Source organism: Rhinoraja longicauda, chromosome 20, assembly GCF_053455715.1.
Source record: "Rhinoraja longicauda isolate Sanriku21f chromosome 20, sRhiLon1.1, whole genome shotgun sequence".
In the NCBI taxonomy this organism is placed as follows: Eukaryota; Metazoa; Chordata; class Chondrichthyes; order Rajiformes; family Arhynchobatidae; genus Rhinoraja; species Rhinoraja longicauda.
In genome coordinates, this window is record NC_135972.1 from 24,797,057 (window position 1) to 24,818,602 (window position 21,546).

At 40.4% G+C, this 21,546-nt stretch overlaps 1 protein-coding gene across 5 annotated transcripts in view; it reads right to left on the minus strand.

Moving 5' to 3' along the window:
* The window catches only part of LOC144603670 (ubiquitin carboxyl-terminal hydrolase 15-like), a 90,112-nt gene that overhangs the window by 8,045 nt on the left and 60,521 nt on the right, over positions 1-21,546 (minus strand). For 3 of the 5 annotated variants that reach the window (XM_078417268.1, XM_078417266.1, XM_078417270.1), the window contains 10 exons: positions 20,735-20,908; positions 18,893-19,051; positions 17,578-17,802; positions 14,401-14,484; positions 14,212-14,306; positions 10,049-10,240; positions 8,991-9,106; positions 4,181-4,462; positions 1,613-1,683; positions 600-715 (listed from right to left, as the gene is read on the minus strand). In XM_078417268.1, coding sequence (XP_078273394.1) covers positions 600-715; positions 1,613-1,683; positions 4,181-4,462; positions 8,991-9,106; positions 10,049-10,240; positions 14,212-14,306; positions 14,401-14,484; positions 17,578-17,802; positions 18,893-19,051; positions 20,735-20,908 — 1,514 coding nt within the window. The remainder of the gene's footprint in view (positions 1-599; positions 716-1,612; positions 1,684-4,180; positions 4,463-8,990; positions 9,107-10,048; positions 10,241-14,211; positions 14,307-14,400; positions 14,485-17,577; positions 17,803-18,892; positions 19,052-20,734; positions 20,909-21,546) is intronic. The other 2 variants (XM_078417269.1, XM_078417267.1) reach the window with 1 other exon arrangement.

Sequence of the window (21,546 nt, forward strand, 5' to 3'; positions counted from 1 at the left end):
ACAGGCAGCATCTCTGGAGAGATTGGGTGATGTTTCGGGTTGAAACCCTTCTTCAGACTTTTGTATCCATTTATCCCTTTGTTATCACCTCTTCCACAGCCAACAATGAACCATTGTGGGTTCCACCTTTCCTTGGTCATTGGTGCCGGCTCTGATTTGTTCTTGAACCTTTTCATTCCTCTAGTTTCCCCCTCCCCGATGGAAGATGGGTTTCAACCCAAAACATCACCTACTCCTTTTCTCCAGAAATGCTGCCTGACCCACCGAGTTACTTCAGCATTCTGTGCCTATCTTCAGCATAGATTGTACTGATTTGATGTAATCAATTGAAAATCTTGGTGGACTTTGTATTGTCTGAACTTCACCTCTTGCTCTTTATTTCCTTTAAATGGTTTGTCCCTCTGACTGATTGACAAAGATGAAGTAAAACATTTATATCACACCTTCAATATCTCTTTCATTACATCCTCGAGCATTTCAGAAGTGTGGTCATAATTGTAATCTTTGTAATCACCAAGGTTGGTTTACTTAACAATGTGACGTAAGAATATCCTCCATCAATTAACTGCAAACTTTTAATTCTATCCAAAATTACTCACCAGGGGTCCTCTGCACCAAGTTTTTCTTTCGTTGTAAAAAGTTCAATGCAATCTTTTAATTTTACGAACATTTTTTTCTGAGGCCTATATTCCATACTTTCATGTTTCTCAAAATCCTGAATGAAAAAGAATGGGCATTTCAAATGAGTTTGTAAAATTATAATGAAAAACTACTTTGTCCACTGCATGTTTTTAAAGGATTGATAAATTGAATGCATTGTTAAAAATACAATTAACCATCTCTAGGTCTTCCTTTACACTTTAAAAATAACATCACAGATCACATTTTATCCTTCTAATGTGGTGCTTTAAAATGATCAAGCAAAGACAGAATGCAGTCAATAATTTGAGGATCTAGATGTATGACCATAAAAAAATTGTTCTGCAGCAAGGGTGGTGCAGTGGTAGAGTTGTTGCCTTATAGCACTTGCAGCGCCAGAGACCCGGGTTCAATCCTGACTATGGGTGCTGTCTGTATGGAGTTTGGACGTTCTCCCTGTAACTGCGTGGGTTTTCTAAGATCTTAGTTTTTTTCCCTCACTTCAGATGCACAAGTTTGTAGGTTAATTGACTTAGTGTATGTGTAAATTATCCCTAGTGTGTGTAGGATAGTGTTAATGTGTGGGGACCGCTGGTCGGTACAAACTCGGTGGGCCAAAGGGCCTGTTTCCGCGCTGTATCTCTGAAACTAAAACTAAACCTGGCAGTGTGAGACAACCAGATATATACATGTAATTATTTTCAGAAAAAGTTCTAACTTTCTCCAAACTGTTTAGAAATCTATTATGTAATAGTAGCTGCTTTGGACAGTACTTGTGCATTGTATTCCCTAGTCACAACACTAAAGGTTGTGTTTTTACAATATGGTTTGTATCTACGTCATGAATCCTTAAATATTTAAACAACTATACAAGCATTTTAAATGTTTTGCCCTGTTGAATTTTTGTTTTACACTATACCATCAAGCACCATTACAGCCATTTATTCTTAGTACAGACTTGGTATGCATTTACCTCTGCTGCATTGTCATCAAACCATCGCTTTTTTACTTCAGGATCCCAGTCTAGTGCCAGATATGTTCGCTCTGAGGATAAAAGCATTTAGATTAAATTCTAAAAATGAACTTCTTGACAAAAAACGTAGAATATCACCGACAGTGATTTCTTAAATGAATCAGTTAAGGTGGCATAACACAGCTGCAAACCATTAGAAAACAATGACTCGCTTGGTAAAAAAATCCAGCTAAATGGAGATCAGAAGCTCTCTGGATAGACACAAAATGCTGGAGTAACTCAGTGGATCAGGCAACAGATGACCAAGGGAGGGTGGAGTCCATAATGGCCCGTTGTTGGCTGGGGAAGAGGTGATAATGAAGGGATACAGGGATACAGTGGAACTAGCAGGATGACTAGGGTGCAGGGAGGGGGGCTAGTGTGGGAATGCAGAGGTTACTTGAAGTTTGAGAAATCAATGTTCATACCGCTGGGTTGTAAGCTGCCCAAGCAAAATATGAGGTGCTGTTCCTCCAATTTGCATTTCGCCTCTTTGACAGTGGAGGAGGCCCAAGTCAGATAGGTCAGTGTGGGAACGGGAAGTGGAATTAAAATGTTTGGCAACCGGGAGATCACGGCTCTCGAGTTGCATTCCCAGGTTAAGGTTACTAATCTGATCAACTTTGCTGTGTAGGTAGGCAACTCAGTTTCTTAAAATGAGGTAGAAACCATTCAAGGTTTCCACATCCTGACAGCTATCCATTCCAGAATAAGTGTTCAAAGTGGTGAGTTTTGCAGGTTTGGGGTCGGCTTTGATCCTCAATAGTTCAACAGACTAACCATACCACGGCTGAGATATGGCGTATCGGAAGCCTTCTGTCATCTTATTGAAGAGAATTTTAAAACACACCGCAAGGGATTGGGTAAGGCAATCAAGGCTACACTTCAGTTAAGAGCATCAAATACAACGGCTGCTGGGAACAGTCAAACAGAGATTCATGTGATCTTTTATGTCATTTTTTTCTTTTTGGTGTTTATTTACACCATTAACCGTAACAGATTGCACACAGGCACTCCATCATTCCTCTTCCTCAGAATGTTTCAGCAACAGCTATAAATCATACATCTCTGACTGACACAGCTAAAGCTTTCTTCTAAATCAACTCCCTTGGCAGCTAAACAGATGTCCCATTACCTTTTGACCTCATTCTCCCATCCTTTTACGATCTTAATCTTTTACAATTTTAATTCTTTCACATATCAGGGAGCAATAGAGCACTGAATCAACATTTGGGAGAAAGGTGGAGGTGCAAACAAAGCGCAAGCAACTAAATTCAATCAGCAAGAAAGGAGTGCAAATTAATATTGGCAAGATGGGAAATCCCTTCCACGAGGTGCCCAGCTGAACATGTGCAGGGGAGTGTTGTTGCCAGGTACCTATGTGCCATATCCATGAAGCAGAGTCCGGTGGTCAATTGTCTTCGACCCTATTGCAATTGGACCAAGACCTGGGTCTCTTGACTAAGAAACTAAATGTGAAGATTCAACTTATCAACCGAATCTAATGAAACCTACATAGAAACTGGCTGTGATGCCATTTGTAGTTTAACACGGATAATAAAATATTAAAAACAGATATTCGACCAAGAACACTGGATGACTGAAGTGCGGGTAGAATTACAAGTGTCCTTCAACATTTCAATAGGGAGGAAAGGTGAAAAATTATTTAAATAAGGACTGTCTAAACATAAATAATATAAATGTAAGGGCGGCAGTGGCAGATCTGCTGCCTTACAATGCCAAAGACCAGAGTTTGATCCTGACTACGGGTGCTATCTGTATGAAGTTTGTAAGTTCTCCCTGTGACAACGTGGGTTTACTCCGGGTGCTCTGGTTTCCTCCCATACTCCAAAGACGTACAGGTTTGAAGGTTTATTAGCTTAGGTAAAATTGTAAATTGTCCCTAGTGTGTAGGATAGTGTTAGTGTATGGGGTGATCCCTGGTTGGCGAGGACTCGGTGGGTTGAAGGGTCTGTTTCCGTGCTGTATCTCTAAAGTCTAAATCTGCCTGCAAAGTATACAGTGTTGCAAATCCTGTTACAAACAAGAGTGCCCATGCCACAACAGCACTCACCCTGGAATGGAAGAGAAGGTTGAGATGCTCCCTGACCCAAGGCACACCAACCACTGGCAAAGAGTGTCTTTTCAAGCAATAGACTGGTGAGCAAAAGTATTTTGGTCGCCGTGCAGGATTGAAGTCACCTTCTGAGTTTCTTCCCACAGGCCATCAGGACTGTTAACTTTTATAACTCCAGGAACTAAATTTTGTCTTCTCTATATTAACTTTATTTATATGCTGGTAACTGTAATTTTTTTTTGTGCACAATCCGCAGGCATTGCCACTTTCATTTCACTGCACATCGTGTATGTGTATGTGACAAATAAACTTGACTTGACTTGGGTGACAATATGCATGTGACCTGCTGGTTCAATGCTATTTTATTGTCACATGTACCTAGATATAGCATAATTGCGTTTTGCATACAGTTACTGAACAGTGGCCCGACACTTCTGATCAGCAACACATACCATCAAGCCGGATTTGCCTGCTTTCTTCAAATCTTATTTGCCTATCGTCCTTGACATAATTGATGTCTGGATTCCCCAAATTATTGAACTGGAATGTAAAGAGCTGTTTCTTGTGTCCCTGGAATAGCTGCCCTTTACAAGGATCATCAGTGCCGATGCCGTTTTCAGAGTCCTCGTTGTCTCCTCCAACAGACTCCTCCGACTGGCTGTTCTCATTTTCAGATGGAAGTTCCTGATCTTGACTTGACTCATCATCTTGTTCATCTGTCTCCATTTCACCTGCTCAGAGAAAGAATCCATGGATAAAATTAAAATCACGACAGTCACAACGCCTCTGATGCTTTGGAGGTGCCTGCCTTGCCACCTCTCACTGTAAATGAGTTGAAACCTATTACACAAACTTTAGACCTTTAGTGAGAAACAGGCACTTCGGCCCACAAAGTCGGCGCCGACCAGCGATCAACACTAGCACTAGCACAATCCTATACACTCGGGACAATTTACAAATTTTACTGAAGCCAATTAACCAACAAACCTGTGTGGGGAGGAACTGCAGATGCTGGTTTAGACCATAGACACAAAGTGCTTGAGTTACTTAATGGGTCAGACAGCATCTCTGGGGAAAAAGGATGTCTGACAATTCGGGTTGGAATTCTTCTTCAGCTGCCTGCAAGATTTCAACCCGAAACGTCACCCATCCTTTTTCTCCAGAGATGCTGCCTGACCCACTGAGTTACTCTAGTACTTGTGTCTAACTTACAAACCTGTATGTCTTTGGAGTGTAGGAGGAAACTGGAGCACCCGGAGAAAACCCACATGGTCATAGGATGAACTCCGTACGGACAGCACCCATAGTCAGGATCAGACCCGGGCCTCTGGCGATGTAAGGCAGCAACTCTACCACTACGCCGCTGTGCTGCCCTTTCTATGCGGATGACAGAGTTCTTAACCAATATTAGAAAGAAAGAAAGGACCATATTTTGCACGGTAAGAATTAAAAAAAACTGGAGATAAAAATCTGTAAAATGTATATATATCATAGGGAATGGAACGAGTTGGTAAAAATATATATTCTGCTGAGAATTCAGAAGCACCACTTCACTTGGCCAGCTGGAACATGCCACACTATTCCAATTAACTTCCATTTTCTTGCTTCACAGTTAGTTACACGAAAGCTTATCCTTAATTTAATTACGCCCGATCAGACTAAATTACTTTGCTACTTGCCCTTAGTCATAAGAGCAGGGCAGTACAAGGTTACCGATTCCAACATAATCCTCCAAAGGCAAATCGTGTACCTTTATCCAGAAATGAGGACAAAATTAGTCTGACAAAAATAAATGTTCTGTCCTTGGCTGGAAACAACTGAGTAAATGCAATTGACTTAAGTGGTACCAAAGGCATCTGCAGAAGGTAGTTGATGAAAAATCCATTGTTCATTGGGATTTTATTTGTCCAAACAAAATTAATTTTAGATTAAAAAAAAAATAAGTGCTCCATTTAAAACTCTTAAAATGAAAGACAAACATAATTTTTCAATATACAAATATATTAAATAGTGGATGTTGAAGACAATAGGGCGAGATGTCTTACAAATGTCACCAAGTCAACGTGTAGGACGTTGTGAAAAGCATGAACATTGTATGTTTGGTCTACTACTTTTATTATATGCAATTTATTATGGCAGCATTGAGATTCTGCATTAGTAAAGGTGTCAGGGGTTATGGGGAGAAGGCTGGAGAATGGAGTTGAGAGGGAAAGATAAATCAGTCATGATTAATGGTGGAGTAGACTTGATGGGCTGAATGGCCTAATTCTGCTCCTACAACTTCAGAACTTATGAACATGAGCATGGGAACATTTAGATTGTCCACTATTTAGCGCAGGTGAAACTGCTTTCATCTAAGACCCTTCAGTTGGAATCTGGTCAAAAAAGTGTTTGCTATTAGACCCTACACGTTGATTAAAAACTAATAGAGGTCACTCAACAAAATGAAATTTCATGTTCATCCCCTAAAATGCTGGCTTCCCAGAAGAGCAAAATAGATTACCCAGTTTCACATAGTTAAGGAAGCCAAACTAAGGCTTGAACACAATCTTTACCTTCACTCCATCATCCATGCCACAGAAACCCTGAAGATAAGAAGGTACAGTAACAGAAGTATTACAAAATTCAAGACCTGTTTTACATTTAAATGGGTACACTGAATAACATAATGGGGAAAGGTAATAAATTTCACTATATTAACTTAAATTATAGCAATTTGGACCTCAGCAGATCAATCTAGTCCTCATCCATAACACCATACTGCCTCATATATGTAGGGAAAATTGGACAAAAAAATGGCAGCACATTTGATTTAAAACAGTAGAAATCTGATTATTGACAATAAATCATGCAACACTTTCCTCCAGCATATCCACTCTGTGATCCAGCCACCCAATTCCACTTCAAATAACCCAATAATTTTCTTTGCCATGACCTGCTTGGCACATTGTTAATTGACTAACATTTCATTCTTTCAATGGGGAATTTGACTCTGTATGATTTATATTCCTGCTGTACTCCTGAATCTTAACAATGCTTGTGTGAACTTTGCATCCAATTAGGTCCCAACATTTGTACATCCTTACTTGTGGGGCAGCACAGTGGCGCAGCAGTAGAATTGCCGACTTACAGCACCAGAGAATCAGATTGATCCTGACTGTCTATATGGAGTTTGTATGTTCTCCGTGACCGAGTGGGTTTTCTCTGGGTGCTCCCGTTTCCCCCCACACTCCAAAGATGTACAGGTTTGTAGGTTAATTGGCTTAGGTAAAATTGTAAATTGTCCCTAGCGTGTAGGATAATGCTAACGAATGGTGGTCAATGGTTGGCACCGACTCAGTGGGCCGAAGGGCCTGTTTCCGTGCTGTATCTGTATCTCTAAAGTGAACAGACAGATCTGGGAACCCAGGTTTAATTTTCTTATGCACAAACCAGGAGAGACAGTACTGCCCTTAACGCTGCCTTGGCTAAGATCATGTAGCTCAGTGCAACTCAATTATGAAACTTGGGTCCCTTCAGCTTGTATGTATATCTTTTATGGTGTAATTCCCAAAACAGTATTGTTTGGTCAAATCATTAAAAAAAATTAATGAAGCTCTGTAGCTTGTCTTTGTACCATATAATTCTGTTAATTTATAAATCGCTTTTCCAAATTATGCTAATTTAGTTTAATCTACTGTTTCCACAGATTATAACCTACCTTCAACAGTTATCATTAGTATTAACATTTAATTTGCTAAGTAGCCGATTTGTTTTAGAATATTTTTGCAAAATGAGCGCAGCTGCAGTACAATATTAAAAAGGTACAACGTAAATGTGCGTTTTATTGAATTTTGATCACACTTTTTCAACAAGTAGCTATTTTGGTATCAAAATCTAATTATCCCATGAAAGGATGCTAAACCCAGTCATTTATATTCATTAAAAAGCAGAAAGAACAATATTGATTTTTCAGGGTTTCTACACAGCCCTCCCTTGTGAAACTTGATCAAACTCATAGAATTAATAATCATTAAAAAGAGGCCTATTATTCCAGGGCCAACTCATTGCAAGAGCTACCCAATTATTTCCACTCTCCTGTTCCTTCCCAGAACAGAGAGAAAAAAAACCATTTTGTCATTTGATGCTTTCACCCATTTTAAATTAAGAACTTCATGTGAAGGGAGAATTTGAAAGAAGTTAGATTTTCTTTTGTAAAACATAGGTTGTTAGGACAGAATGCTTTAATGAAACAGAATGCCTACATTGTCCAAAATGGAAATAAATAAGTGAACAAAGGAATCTGTAGAGAAAGGGTAGTATTTGCAATCTTGAGAGCCAACATGAACTTTCCACTGTAGTGTTTGTAATTCAAAGACGCAAATAATTAACATCTTTATTCATTGAAGGAAAAAGAGTGAAATAGTTTTACATCTGAAAACAACTAATGTAACAAGACTATGTAGGCACAACTCTGTAATGATGAAAAATGGGATGATGCTGCTCTACAGTTTCAGTATAAACTTGTCTTTCACCAGAGACTAATAAAAGAAACTTTACTCAGCTTATCTACAACTATGAAAATGACAAACCTACTATCTGTTTAAAATGTGTTCAGGAATGTCAATTATTTCAGTTTCTGAGTTATATGTATTTCACTTGCCTCCAGTTCTAATCAGTCTAAATAATCAGTCAAATTACACTGCGTGACAGTCTGAATGGTACATAGGTAGAAACAAAACAGCATTAAACATGGATACATACAATTTGTAGGAATTTATAGACTTGAAAATTTGAAATATACCAAGGCAGGAATTGTAAACTACTACCCATTAGATGTTTTGCCAATGAAAGAGCTGGTAGAGCTGCTGCCTCACAGCGCCAGAAACCCTAGTTCGATCCCAACCACGGGTGCTGTCTGTGTGGAGTTTTAACGTTCTCCCTGTGACCATTTGAGTTTCCTCCGTGTGCTCCGGTTTCTTCCGCACCCCAAAGATGTGCAAGTTTGCAGGTTAATTGGCCTCTGTAAATTGCCCCTAGTGTGAAGGGAGTGGATGCGAAATGAAATAACAGAACTCGTGTGCTTGGGTGATAGATGGTCAGCATGGACTCAGTGGGTGAAGGGGCTGTTTCCATGCTGTATCTTTCAATCAATAAACAATTACTACTTAGGCATTAACACGCAACAAGCCCCTGTTGGTAGAAGAATGGAAAAATGCTAAAACAACCAAAAATGCTTGTTAGGATTTATGGCATTACCAGTTAGAAACACACAGGCCTTACTTGGAGATCCCTCCTCATGGACACCATTTTGTCCATTCCCATTGATACCAAGGTCTTTGACAAAATGAAGACTTCCTTCCTCATCTTCATTTTCATTGTAGGTTCTAACATATCGGCTAAAATGAAAAGGAATAGAAAAAGGAAAAATATCTCAGAAAATTAATTTTCCTAATGATTACATTGTGAGGTGACAAAGGAAATGGCAAGGAGACGCGCAGCCAGGCTGTGGGGAAATGAGATGGCAAGAACCAGGATGAAAAATATCAGTCATGTATACATTAAAATGGCTTCTTGCAAAAGAGTGGCATAGTGGTACAGCTGGTAGAGCCGCTGCCTTACAGCCACAAAGACCCAGGTTCGAACCTGACCTCGAGCGCTGTCTGTGTGGAGTATGCATGTTCTCCCATGAGTGCTCTGGTTTCCTCCCACATCTCAAAGGTTTTGTGGGTTAATTGGCATCTGTAAAATCGCCCCTGATATATAGGGAGTGGATGAGAAAGCGGGTAACCTCGAAATAGCATGTGAACGGGTGATCAATGGTCCGTGGGCTGAAGGGCCTATTTCCATGCAAAATCTCTAAAAAAATAAAGTGGCTTGGATTGTAAATCAGCCACTGCTTGTAAAAAAACAAACATTGTGCACCACCACTTTGTACAAAATGTGCAGGAAAGAACTGCAGATGCTGGTTTAAATCAAAGGTAGACACAAAACACTGGAGTAACTCAGCGGGACAAGCAGCATCTCTGGAAAGAAGGAATGGATGACGTTTCGGGTTGAGACCCTTATTCAGTCTGAAATCTCGACCCGAAACGTCACCCATTCCTTCTCTCCAGAGGTGCTGCCTGTCCCGCTGAGTTACTCCAGCATTTTGTGTCTACCAGTTTGTACAATCTTGTTTGGCTGTGGGATGGGGGATGCAATACCACAGCAGCTGCAGTAACATAGATGGCAGTGCACAAGTGCTGACTACAACTAAAATGACGTGGATCTATTATCAGGATGTAAGGCGGATAAGAATAAGTTTTTGGAAGGATGAGAATAATCAGGCAGCGACATACCACATTTTCATGAGCAATAGGTTGTAAAGCTTCTCCTCTGTTATGCTTCTCGGCACAGATATCATGAAGGGTTGGCCAAACAGGCAAGTGTTGCTGTGATGGCCATAGCTGGGCTGCCGATACTTCTCCCGCAGATACACTGGAATCACAACCATGTCCGTATCATCCGTCCTACTGCCCGTCACTTCAAAACTGCAACCACAAAAGACTTCATTTCACTACATTCTGCATTATCTTTAGACAGAAATCAGTTGCCATCTTGTTTGATAAAATATTAATCTTCATGTGTGGGAGGGGTAAGAATGGAAATGGCTCACATACTCAATCAAGGCATAGGGCAAAACAGTTTGTTGCATGACACAGCTGTACAATTTTAAATTACTGACAAGATTTCAGAACAATAAAGTGCTTAATTATTCAAGTGCTCTAAACATCCTAATATTCACTGGAGTTTTGAAAGGTGAGAAATCATTATGGTAAATAGCTGCCCTTTCAACTTGAACATTTTAATGAAGCATGAATAAGAACCAATCTTATTAAGTCTCCACAGACCTATACATACTTTTGAATTTCATCATGATTTTTCTTAAAATGCACCAATATTATCCACCGGGATCCCACCACTAGCCACATTTTCCCTTTCCGCTTTCCGCAGGGAGCGTTCCCTCTGTAACTCCCTGGTTAACTCATCACTTCCCACCAAAGCACCCCCTCTCCAGGTATTTTCCCCTGCAACACCTGTCCCTACACCTGCTTCCTTGACTCCGTCCAAGGACCCCAACAGTTCTTTCAGGTGAGGCAGAGGTTCACTTGCACCTCCTGCAACCTCATCTACTACATCCGCTGTTCCAGGTGTGGGCTCCTATATATCTGCGAGACCAAGCGCAGGCTCAGAGATCATTTCGCCGAACACCTCCGCTCCCCCTCCCATATTGACCTTTCTGTCCTGGGCCTCCACCACTGTCAGAGTGAGGCCCAACATAAATTGGAGGAACAGCACCTCATATTTCGCTTGGGCAGCCTGCAACCCAGCGGTAAGAATATTGATTTCTATAACTTCAAGTAACCTTTGCTTTCCCTCTCTCTCCATCCCTCCCTCCCTCTCCAACACTAGTTCTCTGACTAATTTCACTATCCTTCTGATTAATTTTACTGATTGTATGCCTCCTTGTCACCTTCTCCTTAGCTAACAATGTACCATTCTACATTTCCTTATCATTGTCTGCTTTGATCTGTAATTTTCACACCTTACCTGTCCATATCTCTAGACTCCTTCTCCCCTGACAGTCTGAAGAAGGGTCTCGACCTGAAACATCACCCTTTCCTTCTCTCCAGAGATGCTGCCTGTCCCGCTGAATTACTCCACCTTTTTGTGTCTTTCTCCAATATTATCTTAGATTGGTATACTAAAATTGCAATGTATTATTCAGAATTTTGTCAACATTGAACCAAAATGAAGTATAATACTTCAGGTATGCTGGATTTTGGGGCCTGCTGCCCATTGATGGAAGGTTACCATCAAGGTCCCACCTACTGGTTCTGCTGCCTAAAACCATGCTAATTCATCCAATGGGACTTAAGAAGTTGCAGAAGAATTTTGCCCTCAATATAAAACACAGAACAGTACAGCACAGGAACAGGCCTGTCGGCCCGCAATGTCTGTGTTGAACATGATGCCAAACTCTTATCTGCCTGCACACAATCCATCTCCCTCCATTCCTTGTGGATCCATGTGCCTATCCAAAAGCCTCTGAAATGCCACTCATATCTGCCTCCACCATCATCCCAGCCAGCGCATTCCAGGCACCCACCACCCTCTGTGCAAAAACAAAACACTTGCTTTGCAGATCTTTAAACTTTTCCCTTCTCACTTAATGCTATGCCGTCTAGTCTTTCACATTTCCACCCTGAGAAAAAGGTTATCTGTATATCTACCCTACCTATGCCTTCTAATAACTTTTTACCCATGCTTTCCGGATAAAACAATCCAAGTCTGTCCATCCTCTCATTGTAACCAAACTAGACATTATTCTGATAAACATCCTCTGCACCCTTCCCAAAGCCTCCCAACAAATTATGTAATCCTTCATCCTCTTTAGTTTGGATCAAGTTGAGGTGCAATATCTAGTCAAATGCAGTAGTTACTCACTATTGTGTGTAAAGTGCCAAACAGACATTAAAGTATGCAATTATGGTTTTCAAATTTTCCTTTCTTATTTCTAGTTCAGTTCAGCAATGTTTTTCTGTCATCGTCACTGAGCAAAATTGGCAATTAGAAACTTCAGGCAAACATGATTTCTGAAATAAATTGCAAGCAAGCTGGTAACAGGTTTAATAGGTTGAAGGTGATGGGGGAAAGTTTTAATTGGAACCAGAGGGGATTTTTTTTTACACAAAGGGTATATGGAACGATCTGCTGGAAGCGATAGTTGAGGCAGGTACTCTCACAATGTTTAAAAAACATGTGGACAAGTACATGGATGGGATAGGTATAAAGGGATATGGGCCAAATGCATGGTGGGACTTGTTCAGATCGGGCACCTTGGTCAGCTTGGGCAAGTTAGACTGAAGGGCCTGTTTCCATGCTCGATGACTCTATCATCTGCAGATTCAGAAATACCCACATTTTTACAATTTTGTCTTTGCTTGTAATCTACCCACTGCTAAGTCTATTAAAAAATCAATTATTCAGTAGTCAATGCACCATATCAGTATTCAATCTCAAAGGATTGAGTTCCTCAATATATTTTGATCAGTGAAATTTTAGAAAATAATACAAGGCTGGATAAAATATGTTGATTTTTTGGAAAGATATAAATTTGACTTTATCTTGTTAAAAAACATGAGCAAATTGCTTCAGAAGCAATTAATTAGTAAACTACACATGGATTTGTGAAGTCTTGCCAGAGTTCATCTGGTGGTGACAGACCCCATGACGCCTCTCATCTCCAGAATTGACGATTCCAATGAACTCCTGGCTAATCTCCTTTGTTAAATACAAGGCCAATTAAAACTCCCCAACTCAAGGCAAGCCCAAGGCAAGCTCATGTGTTTGATGACTTACACCCACTTGAGATAGATGAGGTAAAGTTTTCACTCTTAGAGTGTTGTGACTCTTTGTCGAAGGATGGTAGAACCAGAATCTGAATATTTTTAAGGCAAGTGGGCAAAACCTTGATTAAAAAAGGGGATTGAAGGTTCCATAGATGGAAATGTAACGTTGAGGTTACAATCAGATCTGTCATTCTCTTACTAAATGTTAGAGCAGGATTGTGAAGCCAAGTGTCCCATTTCTAATCCTAATTCATATTTGTATCAAAATGAAAGTTATTGAGAATACATGAGATTTAAATGCAATTTTATTTGCCATTTTCCATTGTGCTACAGTAATAGCCCTCAGACAGGTATCTATTTGACAGGTATCTTTTAGACAGGTGTCTTATAAGTGCAGGGTAGTGCTAATTGTTCAACAAAGTATTATTGTTTTGCCACTGCTTTTACATGTAAAAGGGTGGAATGAGGGAATGCTTGGAAAGATGCCTCCCAAGGGAGAGCAGCAAATAGCATTATTTCAGTACATCATAGAGCTTTGGGGTGGTGCTGAGGGCTGCATTATTTACATCAAATCAAAGGTACCAGAGAGATCCGCTTTTCAGCAGAAAAACAAAAACAATTAGAAAATCAGCTCATCCAAATCAATTTGGTTTTCCAATTGTCAATTCATTCTCATATATTCACACTGTAAAGCAGTTTCAGCATTTTTATAATGTTAAATTTACATCTACAAAGTGGCACAGCGGTAGAGTTGTCGCCTTACAGTGGCTGAGATCTGGGTTCGATACTGACTACGGATGCTGTCTGTACGGAGTTTGTATGTTCTCCATGTGACCCTGTGGGTTTTCTCTGGGTTCTCCGGTTTCCTCCAACACTACAAAGATGTGCAAGTTTGCAGGTTAATTGGCTTCGGTAAAATTGTAAATTATCCCTAGTGCTAGTCTACAGAGATTGCTAGTTGGTGCGGACTCGGTGGGCTGAAGGGCCTGTTTCTGAACTGTATCTCTAAAGTCTAAATGCAAAATATTGACCTGCTATTCCCTTCCTCTGCTGTTTATATTCAATGACAATTAAATACTATAAAAAAGTCAAGTTGTTCCATTACTCACACAAAAATGTCATCTCTTTCCATAATGCTACTTAGGTTTTCATCCATAGAAAAGATTCGATGAAACCGGTGATTGTAAATATCGGTGACAACCATCTGAATATGAAGCACAAAAAAAGTTGTTTCAATGGATATGCTAAAAGGTAAAACAAAATCAATGATTCAGAATTGGAATAACTGCAACTCTTACCTTGTCTGCAGGGACATGTGAAAGAGTAGACAACGCTGTGCACAGATCGGAAATTATGCCGATTTTAGGAACAACTACTTTATACTGGAATAAAACAAAAGGTTCAGTTCGACATTTGTTTTTCATCTTGAGGGAAAAATGATTTTCTGAAATTCTTACATGCAGATATTTTAGTGCAATAATTCTGTAAACCAAGTTTCATTCTTCAACAATACATGTCTACCCTCAACTCAAATTGGAGCAAAATTTGTTGTTGGCTGTTTTTTCCAGCATGGATTCACTCCTCCTTCGGCATGGCTACTTCAGGAACCCCATAACACCCATTCATCTACTTTATTTATCAATTTTTTTGCCTCTGGGCGAAGTCTTGTATGGTCATGGGATCATTCTACTATTAAGACACTGTGACGCAGCCAAACTGTCTGTTCCACACTCATGGCAGTATGAACCTTTTCAGATATTAGACTTTAGAGATACAGCGTAGAAACAGGCCCTTTTGTCTACCGAATCCGCACCGAGCAGCGATCACCTTGTACACCATCATTATCCTACACACTAGGGACAATTTACAACTTTACCTAATCCAATTAACCAATGATGGGAGAAAACTCACTTGATCACATGGAGAATGTACAAACTCCATACAAACAGTACCCATAGTCAAACTTGGGCTCTGACGCTGTAAGGCAGCAGCTCGACATCTATGCCACTGTGCCATCCCAGGTCCATGATCACTACAAATTGGTCCAGTATCTTTGGCTTCTCATTGATGTAACCCTTGCCTCAACTTCCTCCAGCTGTGATAAAAGGCCATCACATCCAAATCATAACTGTTCCTCACTAGATATTCTGTCTGGCCACTGAATTTCAGAAAATGCTGGAAACACTCAAGCAACATCTAAGGAATGAGAAACAGAGTTAAAGTTTCTGGTTGGACAAACTTTGTTTGAAAAATGTTAGTTGTTACTCTTTCCGTATATGCTGTCTTTCCATATTCCAAAAGAAAATTATATTGCCCTATACAAATTGGTCACCTTACATGAATTAAGATGCCAACAGTATTTTTTTTCACACTTTTGAGTTAGTGAAAGCCCCAACAGTTTTCTCTTTTATAACTAACTATTCTGGCACCCTTCTGTGCTCGTTGGTCTTGCATCTAGTTTGGTAGCCAGAAAGTGGGATTAGATTTCTCCAAAATGTTGAAATTTGAGGTGTCGACTGATGCCTGAGACAAGTTGACAAATTAATTACAGTATGCAAGGAGCCGTGATATTAAAGGTAGCTTAGAATTATCGTAGCCGCCAATCTTTTCAGACACCCCCACTTTCCTTTGAGTGAACACATTATATTTAAAAATAGAACATTTAAACTGTCAAAAAAATTTGAGCCATGACAATTTGCATCGCTCTCTAATTGGCATCATGGCCTCTCTCCTCCCCTCTGCAGCTTGCTTCAGTACCAGACCTCTGGGCACTAACACCACCCTACTACACTGCAATCCCTATCACCACCATTTCACCTCCCAATTCCTCTCCCTTTACTTCAGCCTTTCTCACCAAGGATGAGTTTTTATCTCCGTTCTCCAAACTCAGGCACTTACCCTTATATTTCCTACCCCACCGCTATTTCCCTTGGTTATTCTCCAACCAGGATGACTTGCTTCCACTACAGTTCTGAGGCGGCTGATGAGGTCCGTGTGGAATCGGCAGATCCTGCCGTCGGTGGGGCGGGTGGTGCTTGAAGGGGTGCGTGGGAATAGACAATAGACAATAGGTGCAGGAGTAGGCCATTCGGCCCTTCGAGCCAGCACCACCATTCAATGTGATCATGGCTGATCATTCAATCAGTACCCTGTTCCTGCCTTCTCCCCATACCCCCTGACTCCGCTATCTTTAAGAGCTCAATCTAGCTCTCTCTTGGAAGCATCCAGAGAATTGGCCTCCACTGCCTTCTGAGGCAGAGAATTTCACAGATTTACAACTCTCTGACTGAAAAGGTTTTTCCTCATCTCTGTTCTAAATGACCTACCCCTTATTCTTAAACTGTGGCCCCTGGTTCTGGACACCCCCAACATTGGGAACATGTTTCCTGCCTCTAACGTGTCCAATCCCTTAATAATCTTATATGTTTCAATAAGATCCCCACTCATTCTTCTAAATTCCAGCTTATACAAGCCTAGTCCCTTCAGTCTTTCAACAGTCCAGCCATTCCGGGAATTAACCTAGTGAACCTACGCTGCACGCCCTCAATAGCAAGAATGTGCTTCCTCAAATTTGGAGACCAAAACTGCACACAGTACTCCAGGTGCGGTCTCACCAGGGCCCTGTACAACTGCAGAAGGAACTTTTTGCTCCTATACTTAACTCCTCTTGTCATAAAGGCCAACATGCCATTTGCTTTCTTCACTGCCTGCTGTACCTGCATGCTAACTTTAAGTGACTGATGAATAAGGACACCCAGATCTCTTTGTACTTCCATTTCCTAACTTGACACCATTCAGATAATAATCTGCCTTACTGTTCTTACCACCAAAGTGGATAACCTCACATTTATCCACATTAAACTGCATCTGCCCACTCACACAACCTGTCCAAGTTGTCCACACATCCAAGTTGTCCACACAACCTGTCCACACATCCTTGCGCTCTTTGCCAATGGCTCTCTCATTCTTGACACTAGAGGTGTCCAAACGCCTTCCCAAACATTCTTCCTTCATTGAGTGATTACAATCCAGGGATCCCCATGAATTGGCGCGGACGTTGCAGTTTTGTAAAAAAAAAATGATAGAGGGCAGCACAGTGGCGCAGAGGTAGAGTTGCTGCCTTGCAACGCCAGAGACCCGAGTTTGATCCTGACTGTGGGTGCTGTCTGTATGAAGTTTTATGTTCTGTGACCGCCTGGGTGTTCTCCTGGGTCTCCGGTTTCCTTCCACATTCCAAAATGTCTTTTTAATAGTAGCTCGGGGAAGGTTTTTTTTTCTTTTTCTTCCTAATTTCTCTTGTTCTGGTATGGCTTGGTAAAGGCTTCAAAAACTTAAAATAACTATGTAAATGTAATAATCTATTGAATATATTACTCAGCTAGGTGCCCATTCTTCTACATATAAAATCAAACCATGGCTAAAGACTGTCAGAACATGCATGTTTCAACTATTGCATCAAACAATGCTCCTCGTACCTGCATAGGTTTGGTGAGTGGATCATTTTCAACAAGGAAAACCTCCAAATTGCGCTCTTTTTTCAAGGGTAAAGGAAGTGTTAAATAGCAAAATGGGTCAAATGTCACAGAGATCTTTGCACATTCGGGACAAACGAGTGTAGATTTAAAAAGACCGTGAAAAATATCAACAATGATAGAGTCATTTCGTTTCCTGTGGTTTTCCCATGCCTCCTTAGCAACCACCTTGGAAAGGAGAAAAAAAACAGATTGAGATAGGTATTAGAGCACAAAACAACAGATCCAATTAATCACCTATCAATGCCTACTTTATAAGTTACTCACTTTAAGAATAAGACATGAACTAAAACGTTTATGCCTGAATTTTCTTTTAAAATAGTGTTGTATTAAAAGCACACTAATAGGCTACTGGACAATCAGGTCCATGATAGTGCTTTCTCTTCTCCCAAGCCATTTCATCCAAGTCTTGTAAGAATAACCTTTACATCTCATGATTATACAGCTTCTCCTTCAGTCTTTTGTTCAGTGAAATTTTCTTAAAATTACCCCAACTGTGCTCTATGTTCTATATGCATCTGAACCATTGTACAATTTCTACTCTATACATTTCAGCAGTCATAGTCATTCAACAAATATAGTCATAAATACTAGACAGTAGGAAATTTTGCATCCTACTGGAATCATGATTACTACAATAATATACTAGGATATCGGAAATAAACACTGTTGTTACATGAGAATGCATGCAATTAACCTTTCGGCACTTGTGAATAGAAGCTGATGAGCTACGTTAGTAGTCTGAAGAAGGGTCTCGACCCGAAACGTCACCCATTCCTTCTCTCCAGAGATGCTGCCTGACCCGCTGAGTTACTCCAGCATCTTGTGTCTACCTTCGATTTAAACCAGCATCTGCAGTTATTTTTCCTACACAGCTACGCTAGTAGGATCATTTGGGGATGGAGGAGATTGAACAATTAATATCTATACTTTTACATTTTTCACAGTTTTTTAAATCTCCTACCTGCGAGAAGGCAGAATTACATTGAGCTATTACCGAATCTTGCCGGAAACTTACCATTTAGGGTCGCTTAGTCAACAGAGAGCCATTTTGCTGACATACGTTTTGAGTCTGTTGATGAAAAGCTCTCACTGTGGGATCAGAGGCTAATGAGTTGGCTTTGATGTTCTAAGTCACTGTGGAGCTCTGAGCACCAATTTTAGCAATGCAGCGAATGGGGAAAGGAGAACATTGCATCTTGAAATTACTTCATCAAAACAGTTCCTTACTAAAATATGAATACGGAATTGTTTGTACCTCGTCGGGTCTTCCTTCTGCATCGTTGTGCTGAATATATGGCTTTTTTCTAATCCTATTCAAATCTTCATGTAAACCATCGAGGAGAAAGGCAAGCAATTCTTGAGAATCCTGTTGCTGGTAGCCCGAAAATTGAGGAGCAAAACGACCCACTTGAGTCTACAGCATGAAATGGACAATAGACGTTATACAGCAAATTAGTGGTTGAAGTGCAAAGAATGACACAAACATAATTTGCAAGCATTTGGCAGAAGACGGACATTGAATCAAAGCCTATGGGTTATACTCTGTTTATTTCACTGAACTGCAGGTTTAGTTTAGTGATACAGCGCAGAAACAGGCCCTTTGGCAATTTACTTTTTATTTTACCAAAGCCAAATTATCCTACAAACCTGCACTTCTTTGGAGTGTGGGAGGAACCCAAACCCAGGCGGTCACGAGTAGAATGTACAAATTCTGTACAGACATCACCCAGTCAGGATTGAACCCTGGTCTCTGGCGCTGTGAGGCAGAAACTCTACTGCTGCCGCCCAAGAAAATATACATAGGTCAATTCATCTATTGCACCTGTGATAATTTGAGTAATTTTCTTTGCCTTTTATAAAACCCTTTCTATTATTTAGGCTTTCGTATCATAATGAAAAATAATTAAGCAACAAACCACGTGCTACCATTTTGTGTCCCAATGATATGAGGAACAACTCAATACTTGTACTGCAAAGCAAGACCAACCTGGTCTGATACCAACTTAGGCCCATAATATAATACCAACTTAGGCTCAGATACAACTGTTCACACACAAATAAAAAAGGAGCTTTCCGGATGTTCAAGAAGCTTGAACAAGGAAATAAATGGTGGTTTTGGGTTAATCTGGTCACTATTGAGATTAGAAATATTTCCAGAATATGGGTATGGGTGCAGGCTGATTAATGACAGAAACAAGTATTCTTTGGAGACTCGTCAAGTCCTGAAGCAACTTGTGAATATTGCAGCTGACATGTGTCCGAGTCTCCACAAGTACTTTCTGAATACTAAAGTTACCTGGTTAAAATCTCAGCATGGTGTTTAAACATTTTATCCCACGATCGACAGGAACAACAAAGCATGGATTTTTAGTGTCCAACACGTTTGGTGGATACCATATTCCAACCTGGTTAATTTTGAATGTCTGCCCTCTAATCTTACAACATTTAAGAATTTCCCACCTGTGAAACCATCTTGACACCTAACCCATTATACACGTTACGATTTACTGCATTTCGATAAGATCCTCCCTCATTCTTCTGAACTCCGAAGAAAATATATCTACTTTCTTTCATTGCTTATGATGGGGCAATGCTCACATCCCGGATTTTAGCCTAGTGAATCTGGTCTTGGACTTAATAGTCCAATTCCACTATCTCTTCACTTAAATAAGCAGGCCAAAATTTCGCAAGCACCACCAGATGTAGGCTCACTAGTATCCCAAACTCCAATATATAACAATATTGTCATCACAGCCCATTTGTAATTTCAAAACAAAGCTTTGATCTATTTTGCCAGAGAACCCCGGTTAGACACTATATAATATGATATTGAGACCAAACCATTTTTTTTTCAAACTTCAAATTTACCATGCAAATTTATCTGTTTATTTCCAAGTTGCAGAACTGTTAATTTAGGTTTTCTCCACAACTAGGACCAACCATGACAGCCAGGATGAAAAGGAATGCTACATACACTTTCTTTGGGTCACTGAATAAACAAAAAGCTCAAATCAACTTAAAATAAACCACACTAAACTTGCAGCATGAAACTCCATCAATTTGAAGTTAATTTTAGACTGGTATATTTTATACATACCTTAAATGCTCTTGGTGTTACATAGCTATATTTGCCTGACCACATCTGTTTGATGAGGTCTGCATAGGCGTTAGCTATTTCTCCTTTCATTCCCAGTAGGTTGTCATGATTTAATTCATCGACATATTCATCAGACAGGAAATATTCTGTCAGTGGAGGGGTATTACTTAGACACTTAAAGAAAGCAAATAAACATACATAGTAAGATACAGAATAATTACAAGGTTTTATTAACTAGCTTTTCCAAATTCTACAAGATGGACTATTGTAAGTTAGCTATAGTTGATGAAAAGGTTTTGGGGAATGCATGGGACTGCATGTTAAGGAAGTGTTTAGACCATGGAGACACGAGACACATCAGATGCTGGAATCTTGAGCAAAACACAAAATGCTGGTGTAACTCAGCGGGTCACGCAGTGGGTTCAGTCAGTCTGTAGAAGGGTTCCACCATAAAACCATGCCTACCCATATATCCTGAGATGCTGCCTGACCTGCTGCGTTCCTCCAGCACTGTGTGTCTACCACCTGAGGTGCTGCCTGACCCGCTGAGTTACTCCAGCACTGTGTGTCTACCACATGAGATGCTGCCTGACCCGCTGAGTTACTCCAGCATTGTGTGTCTACCACGAGGTGCTGCCTGACCTGCTGAGTTACTACTCCAGCATTGTGTGTCTACCACATGAGGTGCTGCCTGACCCGCTGAGTTACTCCAGTGTTTAAGGGTTTAAATCATGGTTCAAAGGATTTAGCTGCTTGGTAAAAAATAAAATTAGCACCCGGTATTCAGGTTGCTCCATTCTGGTGCCGCTGGC